Raw genomic sequence first — 12532 nt, 5'->3', positions numbered from 1 at the left:
TACCCTGTCTCTGCCATTAGTCAGTCTCATTTATTGTGCTGAGGAGCAGCCCAGTCTCACCACCATTTTGCTTTATGACTAGTTTGGTCGATCCTGCCTTTGAAGAAGAACAAGGGCTTGAGACGGATAGCCCCACTCCTCCCATCTTCTGTGATCTCATCAAATTTTACATGGCACCTGCTGATCAATATTTTTCCTTTGACTTCACTGCAACATTTTGTGTTTTTCAGGACAGCACCAGGAGGGTAGAGTTGACCTTGACACTGCCTGCTCCTTCATGCAAACATTTTGTCATCTTTGAAATGCATTCTGTTCTGGAATCTTAAAAAATTGAAAACTTTCAGAGAATATTAAAATCATTAGCTTTATCAAAACACAATAAAGAGTTCCACTATCCCCTGAAAACAGACTTCTGCAACTGACATAATAATGAAGTAGAAATTCAGTTCCTGGGGCAGTCTAGAAGTGAACATAGTCAAAGGAGGAGCTGGGAACCACTGGCTGTCAGGCTGTTGGGTTTATTATTTTTAATGCTTCTTATAGTTCTTTACCTAGTCCTTTCCTAAGGCTCTCCTGCAGATTCCTCAGGGTGAATGTTGCCAATTCCTCTATACATCTTGCAACTGGAAAAAGCAAATTTTCTCAGTAATCATGTTATTCATTATTTAATCTATTAAATGTTAATCTAAGGGTATGTGCATGTATTTTCTTAATCAAACACCGGAGACAGAGGAGATGTCAAATCACAATAAATGATACTGGACCGATGACATATTTTAACTTGTTCAGCTATTTATGATGTGTATAACTGGAAGTTCAGAATATCAAATTTAACAATTAGACTCAAAAAAGAGCCTTTTTCTGTATTTCATTCTCTCACTTACTTAGCTGAGAATGTAGATACAGACAGTCCCATCAACTGAATCATTATTAAATGTCACTTAAGGTGACCAAAATTCTCATGGAATTTATGTGTCTGCACAGGCTGCATTAAGGCTCTCTCTCCCCTCTGCAATACACTGGTACTGCTCATGGCATTGGCTGTTACTCACCATCCTTCCAGAAATGTGTCCCCTCAAAGCATGGGAAAAAGAACTTAGCCCTGAAGGAAATATTATAACTAAATGTCACCAGATACAAAATATTTCTTGTTTTGAGAGGTACTTAAATGGACAATTCTATCCCTAAATGCAATAAGAAAAATGTAATAATAGTAGCTTATATTTCCACAAGTTAACATTTCTTAATGTTAACATTTCTTGACTATGTGACTTAGAATTCAAAGGTAGTTTAATGGAGAAGAAGCTTGTCAACTATAATATTCTGAAAGCAATCAGTAAATGTAATAGAACTCACATTCTTTTAAAACAAATCCCCCTTCCTCTCTCCAAGGTTACAGTAATATTAACTACAATACAGATTGGGAGCCACTGCTTTGTCTCCCAACAAACCTCTCCTAATGGGGTTTGAAAACGTGCTCTTATCAGCATAATACCCCTCTCTAAAATTAATTCTGGTGCAGCGGGAGATGGCCAATGCAGAGGAAGAAGATGTTTCCCACTGGTAGCAGAGATGAGCCTTTCTCCTTCGTGCTGAGTACCAGGTTGTAGACAACACTGACACTGAGAACTTGGTCATCTAGGGACCATGACAAGAAATATCTAGTACCAATAAGAAAAATTGATTGCTTGGGGAAAAGAAAGAAACAGGTCCTAAATGTGAAATAACATCTTTGCATGTGTCTGTGGTCCTGGTATAGTGCTACTGTGTGAGTGACTGAAGCATATCTGATTATACCCTGTTGATTTGGGAGAACTCATGTATTTTTCCACTCTCTTTTTACAGCTCCCAAGTCTACCTTTTGTCCCACTGAAGAGACCTGGTGGCCAGGCCTGGTTATTATCATTGCAGTATGCTGCGCCACACTAGTGTTCCTCTTTGTAGTTGTCATCATTTGCTACAAAGCCATAAAAAGGTAAGACTCCAGATGCTTTTACTGCACTTAGGGCAATGCAGCCCCACAGAGGCTGACCCAAGACTTGTCTTACAATATGTTGTTCAGTTTAAAGACATTCAAAAGGCAAAAGGCGTCCTGTAGCCAATGTGAGTTTTCACTGGAAAGTCACTTCATGTACCTTACCCTGCATGTGTAAAGGATGTAGTTCAATGTAGTCATGGGCATGAGGAAGAGAAAAAGTAGAAATGGGATAGAGTTATGGTGCTCAGATTAATAAGAACTTGCCCAAAGTCAAATTACTGCAGGTTGCCGGTGAAAGTGGAGAGCTTTGGCTTGGCCAAGTGTAGAGGTAGGAAACACTGTACTACTTGTATTTGAACACTACTTCTGATAGTGTTCAAAATTTATATGTGGGATGTGAGATTCTTGGCCCAGGCCCATTACTAATTTTGACATTTCAAATGAGTGCAAAGTCTTCTAACTCAAAGCCTTGAGTAATATGTGTAGTTTTCATTTGGAGACCATACTTCTAATTTATTCTTGCTTCAAAATTATAACCTACAGAACAAAATTCAAAACCTTTCTCTTTTAATGTAAAAGCCTCTGTGAAGCCTATGTACAACAGTGTGAAGTAGCCATTTCAGCTCACTGTCTTTGCAATAGCTGCACTTGCCTAGGCCTCGAGTAGTTAGGAAGTATTGACTTCAGTTACACAGAAAAATATGAGCAAAAATAATTTCTTCACTTGAATAACATTTCATATTTCTAGTGGAAAAGGTCAAAATTTTAACATTTCCATGTGAAAGTTCCAAATGCAAGTCCAAAGGGTTGATTTAGAAGAGAAAGTAACTTGTGGGAATTGTAGGCCAGATGCATAAGGTTCATTTCTCTTTTGTTTTTAGTATGGCTCTAACGACACCCCACAGCTGTGTGTTCATGGTGTCACTGTTTCATACTCTGAGTATCTTGGCTGGGAGCTGTTGGTATATCCAGGTGACCCAGCCTGCAGTAGAGAATGCAGGATGCTCATCCATAGCTCTCATGAGACACTGCAGTGACATCTGCATCTCAGCTTGGATTAAATGACAGTTTTTTTCAACTTCATGCTTTCTGAGTGATAATATTTTGGAGTGAGGCAGAAAGGAAAATAAATGAAAATAGTTTTTATGACAAATGTTATCTGCGTGCAAAGTGATTGCAAGATTTTTGTTGAGCCTCAGCAAGGCTATCACAGTGGTGGAGCACTGGACATGTTTGGTGGTTGTTGAAAAATTTATGCAGGATTTGAAAGGGCATCAAAAAGGGAGAATTCCAGCAAGAGAAATTCTCTATTTTATTTCTTATTAAATTTACGTAAATATCTTTGCTATTCTAGTTTAGCTAAAGTGAATGTTTATTATTTTGGGAGATCTGGAAAGCTTTCACTCTAGCTACTGCACTTTTGAAAAATTGTCTCTGGAGGACTGAGATTGGCATCCAGTTGAATCGGTAGCACAGTGTGAAATCTTGTACTTGTAGTTGCTGATCTACCATTGCTGCTCATTTGTAGTTGTCTGCCTACTGCCAAACTGTGAATGATTTGTGTCAAAGCTGCAAAATATATGTATGAGAGCAGGAACTCTCCAGTGCAATTTGTGCCTCGTGAGGAATTGCTTTTCGAATCCACTGTGATGCTGGTAGATGGGAGAAATAGATGGGAGGAATAGAAATTAAATTTAAAGCGACAGATTTAGAGCTGCCTTGCAAAGGTTTGAGGAATTCACATAACAGTTCCATGCTTCGTGTCAGTAAAGGGTAATACTGATACTTGATGAAGACACCCATTATTTGTCAACTGCATGAATATCAACCTACAAGTCAGCTGCTTGAACAGGCATTAGGCTCAGAGAAGAGGGAAAATTCCTCTTAGATCTTCTTATTTTTGACATTCACACTGCTGACAAATGCTAAGCTAAAAACTGCTCAGATGTGGGATGGACAGCTATGAAAGAAAATCTTATTAATTATAATTTTACAGGGTAACTAGAGCATTTCTTTTCATCAATGAGTCCTTCCTAAAACAGCTCTGCTAAAAGAATCCCTAAAGGGCCTGGCAGCATTCCCCAGTAGTTCAGGTTTCTTGATCCACTGTAAAAGATATCTGTCAATAAATGCTGGGAAATAAGATCAGGTGGTTCACAAGAAAAGCATCTCTGCCTTCAACACAGTATTATCACGTATTGTTGAGCTGAATTTGCTTTAGCTAGTGTGAGAAATCCTTCATTTTGTTTTTTGCTGGAAGGTAGAAGTGACTAGAGAAAGAGTAAGGGGATTAATACGGGTGATGCTGAAGCCAAGAGTTCTTCCACTGTGTTCCCAGCTGTAAGCTCCATAACCATGCTCTTCCCAGTCCTTTCTCACACCCTCATCCCACCAGCTCTCCTCTATGCTCCTCCTGGGCCCTTCTTCCTGCATATCTCCTGGAACTGGTATTTCTGTCACTGCAGCACCTCTGACAAATGTCTCCTACCACCACTGAAGAGGTGCCAAAGAATGAAGTAACAGCAGTCATCTGGTTGTAGGGTGTAACAAGGGTTAAATGCTCCAGTAGGAAAGTGCAGGCAGGGATTTATTTGCATTAAGTCTGGATCTGTTGTATTAATCCCTCACTTTCATAAGAATCAAATTTGAAGCAAAAAGAAAAAGAAAAATCCTATTGTGCTTAAGTTGAAATCTCATTTACTGTTTCAAAGGGCCAGACCCAGTCAAACTCTCTTATGTCTGCTTTTCTGTAGCAGGAAGAGAGGTAGTGACTGTCCTCGAGGTATCATAACTCAACTGTGTTTTTATTCAATCTATATATAAACTGTGTCTCCTGGGGTAGTTAGTTTTCCCTCATAAAAACTAAAACTTCAGCGTACCACCAATTTTAGGCACTAAGGCGATTTGTAATAAAATACAACCTAGTGGATTGGTGCTTCTTTGTATATAATAACTACCTGAACCAAGCAAGTACGCTACTACCTCCATCCCTGCATCTACCCTGGAAATACTCAGGTTCTCCCAATATGAAATGGTCACAAGAAATGCTGAAATCCATTCCAGTGATTGGATTTGACCTCTCTGGTCTATGAGGGAACTTTCACCAAATTGCATCCATCAGCGTTAATACTCAGATGGGTTGAACTCTGGGAAGATACCTATGGAGTGATACTTCAAAGGTGCTTCAAGCAACTTCTAAGTTTCATCTTTGTGTTGCTGGTGACTGCAGCATTGGACACATGACTGGCACACCAGGTACAGATGTGTGTTGCTGAATAGATCAAGCACCAGAGGAGACCCCAGGTGATATTATGTTGTGCTGGAGCATGGTTATGTGATGATAGCACACTCAGTTTGGCAGTGGAAAACCAGCTATTTTCTATGGTCTTTGTGTTAGAGGGGTATTTCCACTTTTTAAAAAAATGTGAATTTTCTCTTAAGAATCTTTTCCATAGCACATCAGAAAAAAAATAGCAATAGTCAGTTAGCACCATCTGTGACATTCATAGATTTCTGGGACAGGCTTGATCACTGGCTGGGACTCAGCCTCAGTGTAAGCAGTGGGACTTTTCCATACATTTCATGGATAAAAAAAGTGATCCCACTACCAGGGATTTCTGTAACACATAAAAAGAGCAGATGAATAACTGCTTCAAAATCTAGATATGTCCAAGTAATTTTCTACCATGTCTTTGTCTGTAAAAGCCTGCCATTCTCACTCTTTCCCCGAAAAACTGTAATCAAGAAGTAAAAGCAGGAAGTCCAAAGACGATTCATAAACTAACACAGGGTGGAGAAGGCTGGATCATTTCAGTATTATGTGATTTTTGGGTTGGGCAAGTGCACCGTGAATGCCAGCAGCTCTAACAAACCTTCATCTGGTGTGAATTAAAAAACAATCAATGGAATTCAATTTTAATCAGCTCTGGAGGTGACTGTTTCTTAAGCTTTTTTTAACATCTGCAAGTACCGGAATAATAGTAAGACAGTAAGACTAGAGGGAAGTGGGAAGTAAACACAGTAAAGAGGATTAATGAGAGTTGTTTGGTAAATAAGCAACTGAGATGGGGGAGAGCAGGACATGCAGTGTGTAATCCTATTTCTGCAGCTCACTGGTGTGTCACTGTCTGTGAGGGGAGTAAGATATTTACATAAGAGGAAAAAATAAATCCCTGGCTCCCTGTATGAAATTAAGATAACGGAGCCATCTGTCAAAGCTCGAAGGAGAAAGCAAGGCTGAGCATCCTGGTCTTCATGACAAGTGATGTGCCAGCTATTCAACCTGGCAGGGAGTGTTTCAGATGGCTTTCCAACATGCGAAAAACATCTACTCAGTGTCTCTGGAACTCCCCTGCAGTCTGAGATGACCCATGAGCAGTTCATTGTGCTTAGTGATGTGGCTCCTTGGTTCTGCTGGATTTCAGATAGGATGGATACATCTGTTCTCAGATGTACTGCAGGGTTTGCTGCCAAAAAAGCTCTCCTGCTAAGTCAGCAGGGAAAGTGGGTTGATGATAGCCAAGTTTTACATGATACACCTTTTATTCACTCTTCTAACTTTGTGAAGCCACTGTTTTATATGTCTCATAGCCTGAGAGAAAGGTACTATAAATGCCTACATAGGCACTTCCTTACATAGGTGCTGAGTTCACCTTCAAATAATAATTAAATGAAAGAAAATATTGTACTGAAATAAAATGACAGGTCATATTTAAACTGTCTTAAAATTCATTGCTCAGGTATTTTTAGGGTGCTTATCATTTGTGTATGATTTATGGTCCCTGTATACTGCAAAGTCTAGTTTCAGAAGCGGGAGCAAAGATCTGAAATTTGGCTTTGTTTAACAATATACTTGTGAAGGGAGGACACTGAGACCTTCTTAAAGAGGCCAAGAACTGGCAGTGGGAGCTGTGGTGAAGGTGTCCCATGGAGCAGGGGTTTGTGTCCCACTAAACAGGCCATGGCCCTGCACTTCTCCCCCAGCCAATTTTGTACCACTCACTCCCCCAAAGAGCAAGAACTCTGTAGTCCTCTACATGGTCATCTGCTATGAGCCACTGAGGCCAAGCATGATGTCGTCCAAAATCAATATTAATTGCAACAAAACGGTGCTGTTTAACCTGAGCAGAGAAGACAGAATCCTAAACGTGCTTAATTGCTTTGAAGAGCAATTCACAGCATGACTGATGACAGGTCAAGGTGAATTGAAATTGTTAATGTCTCCTATTCTCCCTGACACATTAGAGGAGTTTGTACTGAAATGGTGCCTTAATTCTCAGCAGGTGCAGGGAAAGACAGTAATCACTCAGAAGATAGAGTGAGATAGTTGGTGGAAAAGATATGTTTAGAAGTACTGTTTGAGTGGGAGACACCCAAAGGGAAGAAGATGATCTGTGGGGGCAGATCTCTGTGTCTTTGATGCAATTCATTGATGTCAGACCAGTTCAGCTCTGCAAAAGGGATCAATCCCTAAGAAGCGCCATTGAAAAGGGAATAGAGTCTTCATTGAAAGACCTTGGGAAAGTTACTGAGGGCAGCTGAGAGAAAGGCAGACTTGAACATTTTGGAAAAGTAAGGAAGAGACCTTTGCATTGTGGCCTGATTCCCCTGTCTGAATGTTGATGTTTATCAACAACAGGATTAGTATCTACCCCTGACCATCACTGTCCAGGTCTTCTGTCACCTCTAACCAAAGCCCAACATCCCCATGTGTTGCTTAGCCTGTATGCCTAATCATCTCCCAGTAGTGAATTGACTCCCGTCCTTGGAACAAGGCTGCAGATGACCTACTAAAGACAATTTAAATACCCTGGGCAACCAATCTTCCTGCAGGAGATCCCATTTTCTAATCATCAAGAAATGAGCTTTTAGAATCACAGGATGGTTGAGGTTGGCAGGGACCACTTGAAAGCATCCAATCCAAACTTCTGCTCTAGCAGAGTCAACTAGAGCAGCTTGCTTATGTTTGTATCCTGCTGGGTTTTAAGTATCTTCATGGATGGAGAGTTTTTGTTGGTTTTCTTGTGTTCTTTCAAATTTATCACTATTTACTAAACTAAATGTAGCCTTGCTTGATGAAAACTGAGGGCTAATACAAGGAAAATCAGTTATTCTCCCAAACAGTATTGAAGTCTGGATGTTGGTTGTACAGCAATTTCCAGGGTGGTGTTTATGAGACAAGCTGTTGAAGAGCTTTACAGCTTGACCCAAGCCCACTGGAGATGCCAGAGCTCTGCTGTATTTATTCTGCTCATTCAGTGGCATCACTGGGGGTTTTGGACAGGGGGCTAATAGCTGGTGCTGCCTGATGCTTTTTAGGTGCATCAAGATGAAGGAGGATTGGCGTCATTTTTTAAGTAGAATAGCAAAAGTATTGCAACTATTTGTTAGGCTCCCTGGACAGCTCAAGGCTGATGACTGAAGTAGATAAAATAGCCTTTTACTTGGAGAGATGGCTGAGCCAAGCCACATGGGCACTGCTGTGCAGAACAGTTTGTTTTGCAGTTGTCTGTGCAGAATGTGTTGGTCAGAAAAGCAGAAGGATCTGCTCTCCAGTGCTGTCAGTCTGGGACTTTTATAAGTACTACATGTGTTTGTAACTGTTGTAGGGCAGGATTTCGTTGTCTCTTCTAAGTTATACAAACTCACAAATTCTGCTAGGGAGAAAGTTTGTGGTCATAAATGGATAAAATGCCCCACTGTTTCTCATAGCCAGGAACACTGAAAGCCTCCAGGAGGCTTTAGTCTTTAGCATAAAACAAGTGGTCCAAGTGTTTCACAGAATACTCTCTTATGGATCATTTGGCACTTGTTCACTCCTAATTTGTGATATATTGACAAAGATGCCAAGAGAAATCTGTAGAGAATTATGGTCTGTCCTGTGACAAATTAATTTTTCATTATCACCAGAAACAAACTTGCCATTTCTTGTTTTCTACTGCAGGTGAGAGTGCCACATCAAATGGGCAGAAGTCGACCCATACAGCCAAGTATTGTTGAGAGTTACTGCCTCAGTGCAACTCTGATATTCATGGGTGGATTTTACACACTTGTGACAGAATATAATGCTCATGCTGGTGTAATTCTATTGGTTGCAGCATTTTGGATTTAACCCAACACAAATAGAAGATAAAAGTTAATACTAGAGCTTTGAAACATATAGGAGAGGTGCCAGGTTCACCATGATGTTTTTATTACATTTTTTCCTAAAGACAAAGAAATAAAATTTTCTTAGGCATTCATTTAGTTTTTAAGCCAGTCATAGTTTTTGCAAGCTGATGTGAGGGTGCTTGTGGCTGACCCTGTTAGTGAACAGCCACAGCTGTGGCTGAGGCATAGCCAGCACAGTGTGCTGAGACATTTGAAGAAACTTTTTCTCTTGATTATCTGGAGTATCTGAGCTCAGGACTGTGTTTTTACAACCTGCAAGAACCCAGCAGCAGAAGCCTGCAGTTCCTGGGTCAATATTTTTATGACTCAGAGAAAATTGTACCCATGGTAGTAGGGTGAGGGTGTAGATCTGTACTCCAGCTCCTTATCACCCAGAAATTTCCTCTGCACAAAAAGAATCCCATAGAAACCTTCTTGGTGGCCTTATTGCTGCCTTTTGCTTTCTGCAAAGGATTTGCAGTGCATTTTGAGTAAAAGCAGTAAAGCCTGATTTCTCCACTGGCTGAACAACTGCAGGTCCTGCTGAGTGGAGCTGGTTTTGAGGGTCCCAGCTGAAGGGACAGCACATCTCACACCCCCTCACCTTGCTGTGCTGCCTTGTTCGCTGCCCTACAACCACATTGTCCAGAGGGAAAAGGTACAGACAGGGTCCCCCTCTGCATATCTGTGACACTCATGGGGTACACATCAATCACAGCCACACCTGAGCTTTTTGGACCTGTGCTGCCGCTGCTGGAGCGGCTGCACGGTCTGATTTCTGCTATATCTGTCCTTCCTTCTCTGCAACCCCTGTACTGACTGCTCAGTATGTATCGTGCTGCGGGGTTGCTAAGCAGCACACAGCTCCCTGCTCGGAGAGCCTTGCCATGAAGGCGAGACATGCAGTAGGTCAGCGTGGGCAGGGCTGGGAATAGGAGAAGATGGCACCTGCTGGGGTGATCCTGCTCCACCACACCCTTCCCTCACTCTCCCTCCAGCATCCCCTCACTCAGCAGGCATATGGCCAGCCTTGCTGGTGTGGCTGGGCTGGAGAACAATGCTACTGGTTTGTCCTTCTTGGAGAGCTGCTGGTTAATTAGCCATGTCAGAGAGTGTTTGTCGGGGGGAGCACCACAGGCCCCATTCCCCAGGCTAACGCCAGGTGATGGAGCGAAGCACTGACAGAGGGGTGTGATGTGTGTATGTAAAGAATCTCATCCCAGCTGTGTGCAAGGTAAGAGTGGGAAAATAGGATCATTCCTCATTCCGGCCTTTGAAAGAGACCCTGAAAAGAGGACCCACATGGAGAAATTGCGTTGCCTTTGGTGTCTGCTTTTTGAGGCAGTGGCATGAAACCTTATGAAAAATGTTAATACTCTCAAGCAGCTGGAACTGTAGGTTCTTCCCTTCACTTGCTCTGAGCCCTGAGAAGCCAGTGTGGAGACTGGCTAAACTCAAATTCTTCCTCAGAAATTGTCCCCAGTTACAATTGTCTAAAACTGCACAAAACCAAATCTTTGCATAGACATCATGGTGAGCAGGACTTACCTCTTCATAGACTTGCCCCACGGCACACCTGGAACTTGGGAAGGCTGGGACCATGCTGTGCAATCCATGGACGTTGGGTTTGCATTTATCCTTGAAAGAGCAAGGTCTGGCTGTGCAGACTCTTCATTGTGAGTGGAGAAAGCCAGAAGCAGCTGCATGAAAATCAGTGGTCTCAGTCTGGTTGAAGGCAGAGACAGATTGCCTCAAATGCAAAGTGATCTAGATAGCTGCAAAGGTCAGTTAATTTTACAAGTTTTAATTTTCTTCTCAGCTCCTTGCATTTATTTGTGTTGCAGACACTCTTCTTTCAAAGACATTTCTGTAACAGAAAATCTGTAGAGAATTTTTGTACATCTGCACAGAAATTAATCATACTATTTAAATAATGTTGTGAAATTATATTTAAATGGTTCTGTGAAATAGCAGTAGCCTCATTCTTCTGTATGGATCAAGTCCATCATTTAAGTTGTTGCCTATGTTTGACAGTGATTAAATGGCAAGGTAGCTATCTGCATTTGGCAAAAAATCTGGACACAAAGTAGCATAATTTGGGGGATGGAAAAGTCCATTGCCTAAAATGGCAGTATCTACAGTCACTTGATTGGTGAGAGACATACTGTCCTTGAGAGAGAGCAAGAGAGCCGTGAAGACCAGCCCTTGCTCATCTCCTCTTTCTGTCCCTTATTATTCCAACCCCACATTTTTTTAGTAATGATGCCCTCCCTGACCCAGAGCACAGGCACCAACAGCCATTCATTTTGCAAACATGGTAGGGGATTCCTGTTCCTTTTTCCTCCTCCACTTTTCCTTCCAGTATGGATATCTTTTTGTAAGGACACCTTCTAATGTTTCTCCAGTTTTCCTAGTTAATGTTTGTTAAGCACTTGGAAGATAGCAAGCATTGAATAGTTGTTCAATCTGTTCCAGAAGGTCTAGAGAATTTTAAAGAACTGAGATATGTAGGTTTGGGATTCCACTGGTGTTTTTGTATTACAGAGTGGCAGATAAGTTTGTTGCCCTCATGCCAGCACCTGTGAGAACATGCATGCCTCAGTTTTGTGGGGACAGATCATGCCTAATGCAGTAGAGTTACAAATAAGCCCATTTTTCTGGGTGGAGCATAAATATTTCCAATGCCAGGCTGCTTCTGTGTTGCTTAGCAGAGCGTGGTGCCCCATGAACTGAGTTCCATGACTGTGCCTTAGCTGCCTGCACTGCTCTGCACAAGACAGGCCTTTGAGGAGCAGGAGTGTGCCCAGCTCATCCCCATAGTCCACTGCCAGGCATGGCCATGGCCATGACCATCTTCCAGACATGTCTTGGCTTTGTTTGAAGGTGCATTCATTCCATGCATTTAATGTGTCTTTTTTTTTTTTTTTTTTTTTTGGGGGGGGGCGGTGGGTTGGGTTTTTTTAAACATTTTTATTTTGTTTAGTAGCTTTTTGCCAGGCTAAGAAGCTGGCATCGTGAGTTCATTTTTTTGCAGTAGTCCCATTCATTTTTCTGCTTTTATAATCAAAACATATTGACAGTGTATTCTACACTGAGAGCAGATAATGTCAGCTGTAATATCCCTCCAGTCAATAAAACCTTTTAAAGATCATTAGAGGGAATGCAAAGAATGGGTTATTATGTGAGGGGTCACTGAAAGTACTTTTATCAATTATGTTGGTTAATTGTCCAGTATCCTAATAATAAAGCTGCTTCTCTTCCTTAAGATTGGTTTCGTGTAGGAGCATAATTCTGAAGTTAGCTTAATTGAAGACTTAGTAGGAAATGGGATTGCATCCATCCCCTTTGTCTCGCAGGGACAGATCTTCTTCCTGTGTAACATCAGAACAAATCCTCCTCAAGTCC

General features: G+C 41.5%; 1 protein-coding gene across 4 annotated transcripts in view; it reads left to right on the top strand.

Moving 5' to 3' along the window:
• PRIMA1 (proline rich membrane anchor 1) overlaps positions 1-12532 on the top strand; it is a 52627-nt gene that overhangs the window by 28920 nt on the left and 11175 nt on the right. For all 4 annotated transcript variants that reach the window (XM_042047569.1, XM_042047568.1, XM_042047567.1 and 1 more), the window contains exon 3: positions 1846-1975. In XM_042047569.1, coding sequence (XP_041903503.1) covers positions 1846-1975 — 130 coding nt within the window. The remainder of the gene's footprint in view (positions 1-1845; positions 1976-12532) is intronic.

The sequence above is a fragment of the Corvus kubaryi genome, unplaced genomic scaffold (genome assembly GCF_017639235.1).
Source record: "Corvus kubaryi isolate FWS band 111438036 unplaced genomic scaffold, C.kubaryi_AGA036_p1.0 66, whole genome shotgun sequence".
Lineage (NCBI taxonomy): Eukaryota > Metazoa > Chordata > Aves > Passeriformes > Corvidae > Corvus > Corvus kubaryi.
This window is presented reverse-complemented; position numbering and strand designations above follow the sequence as displayed.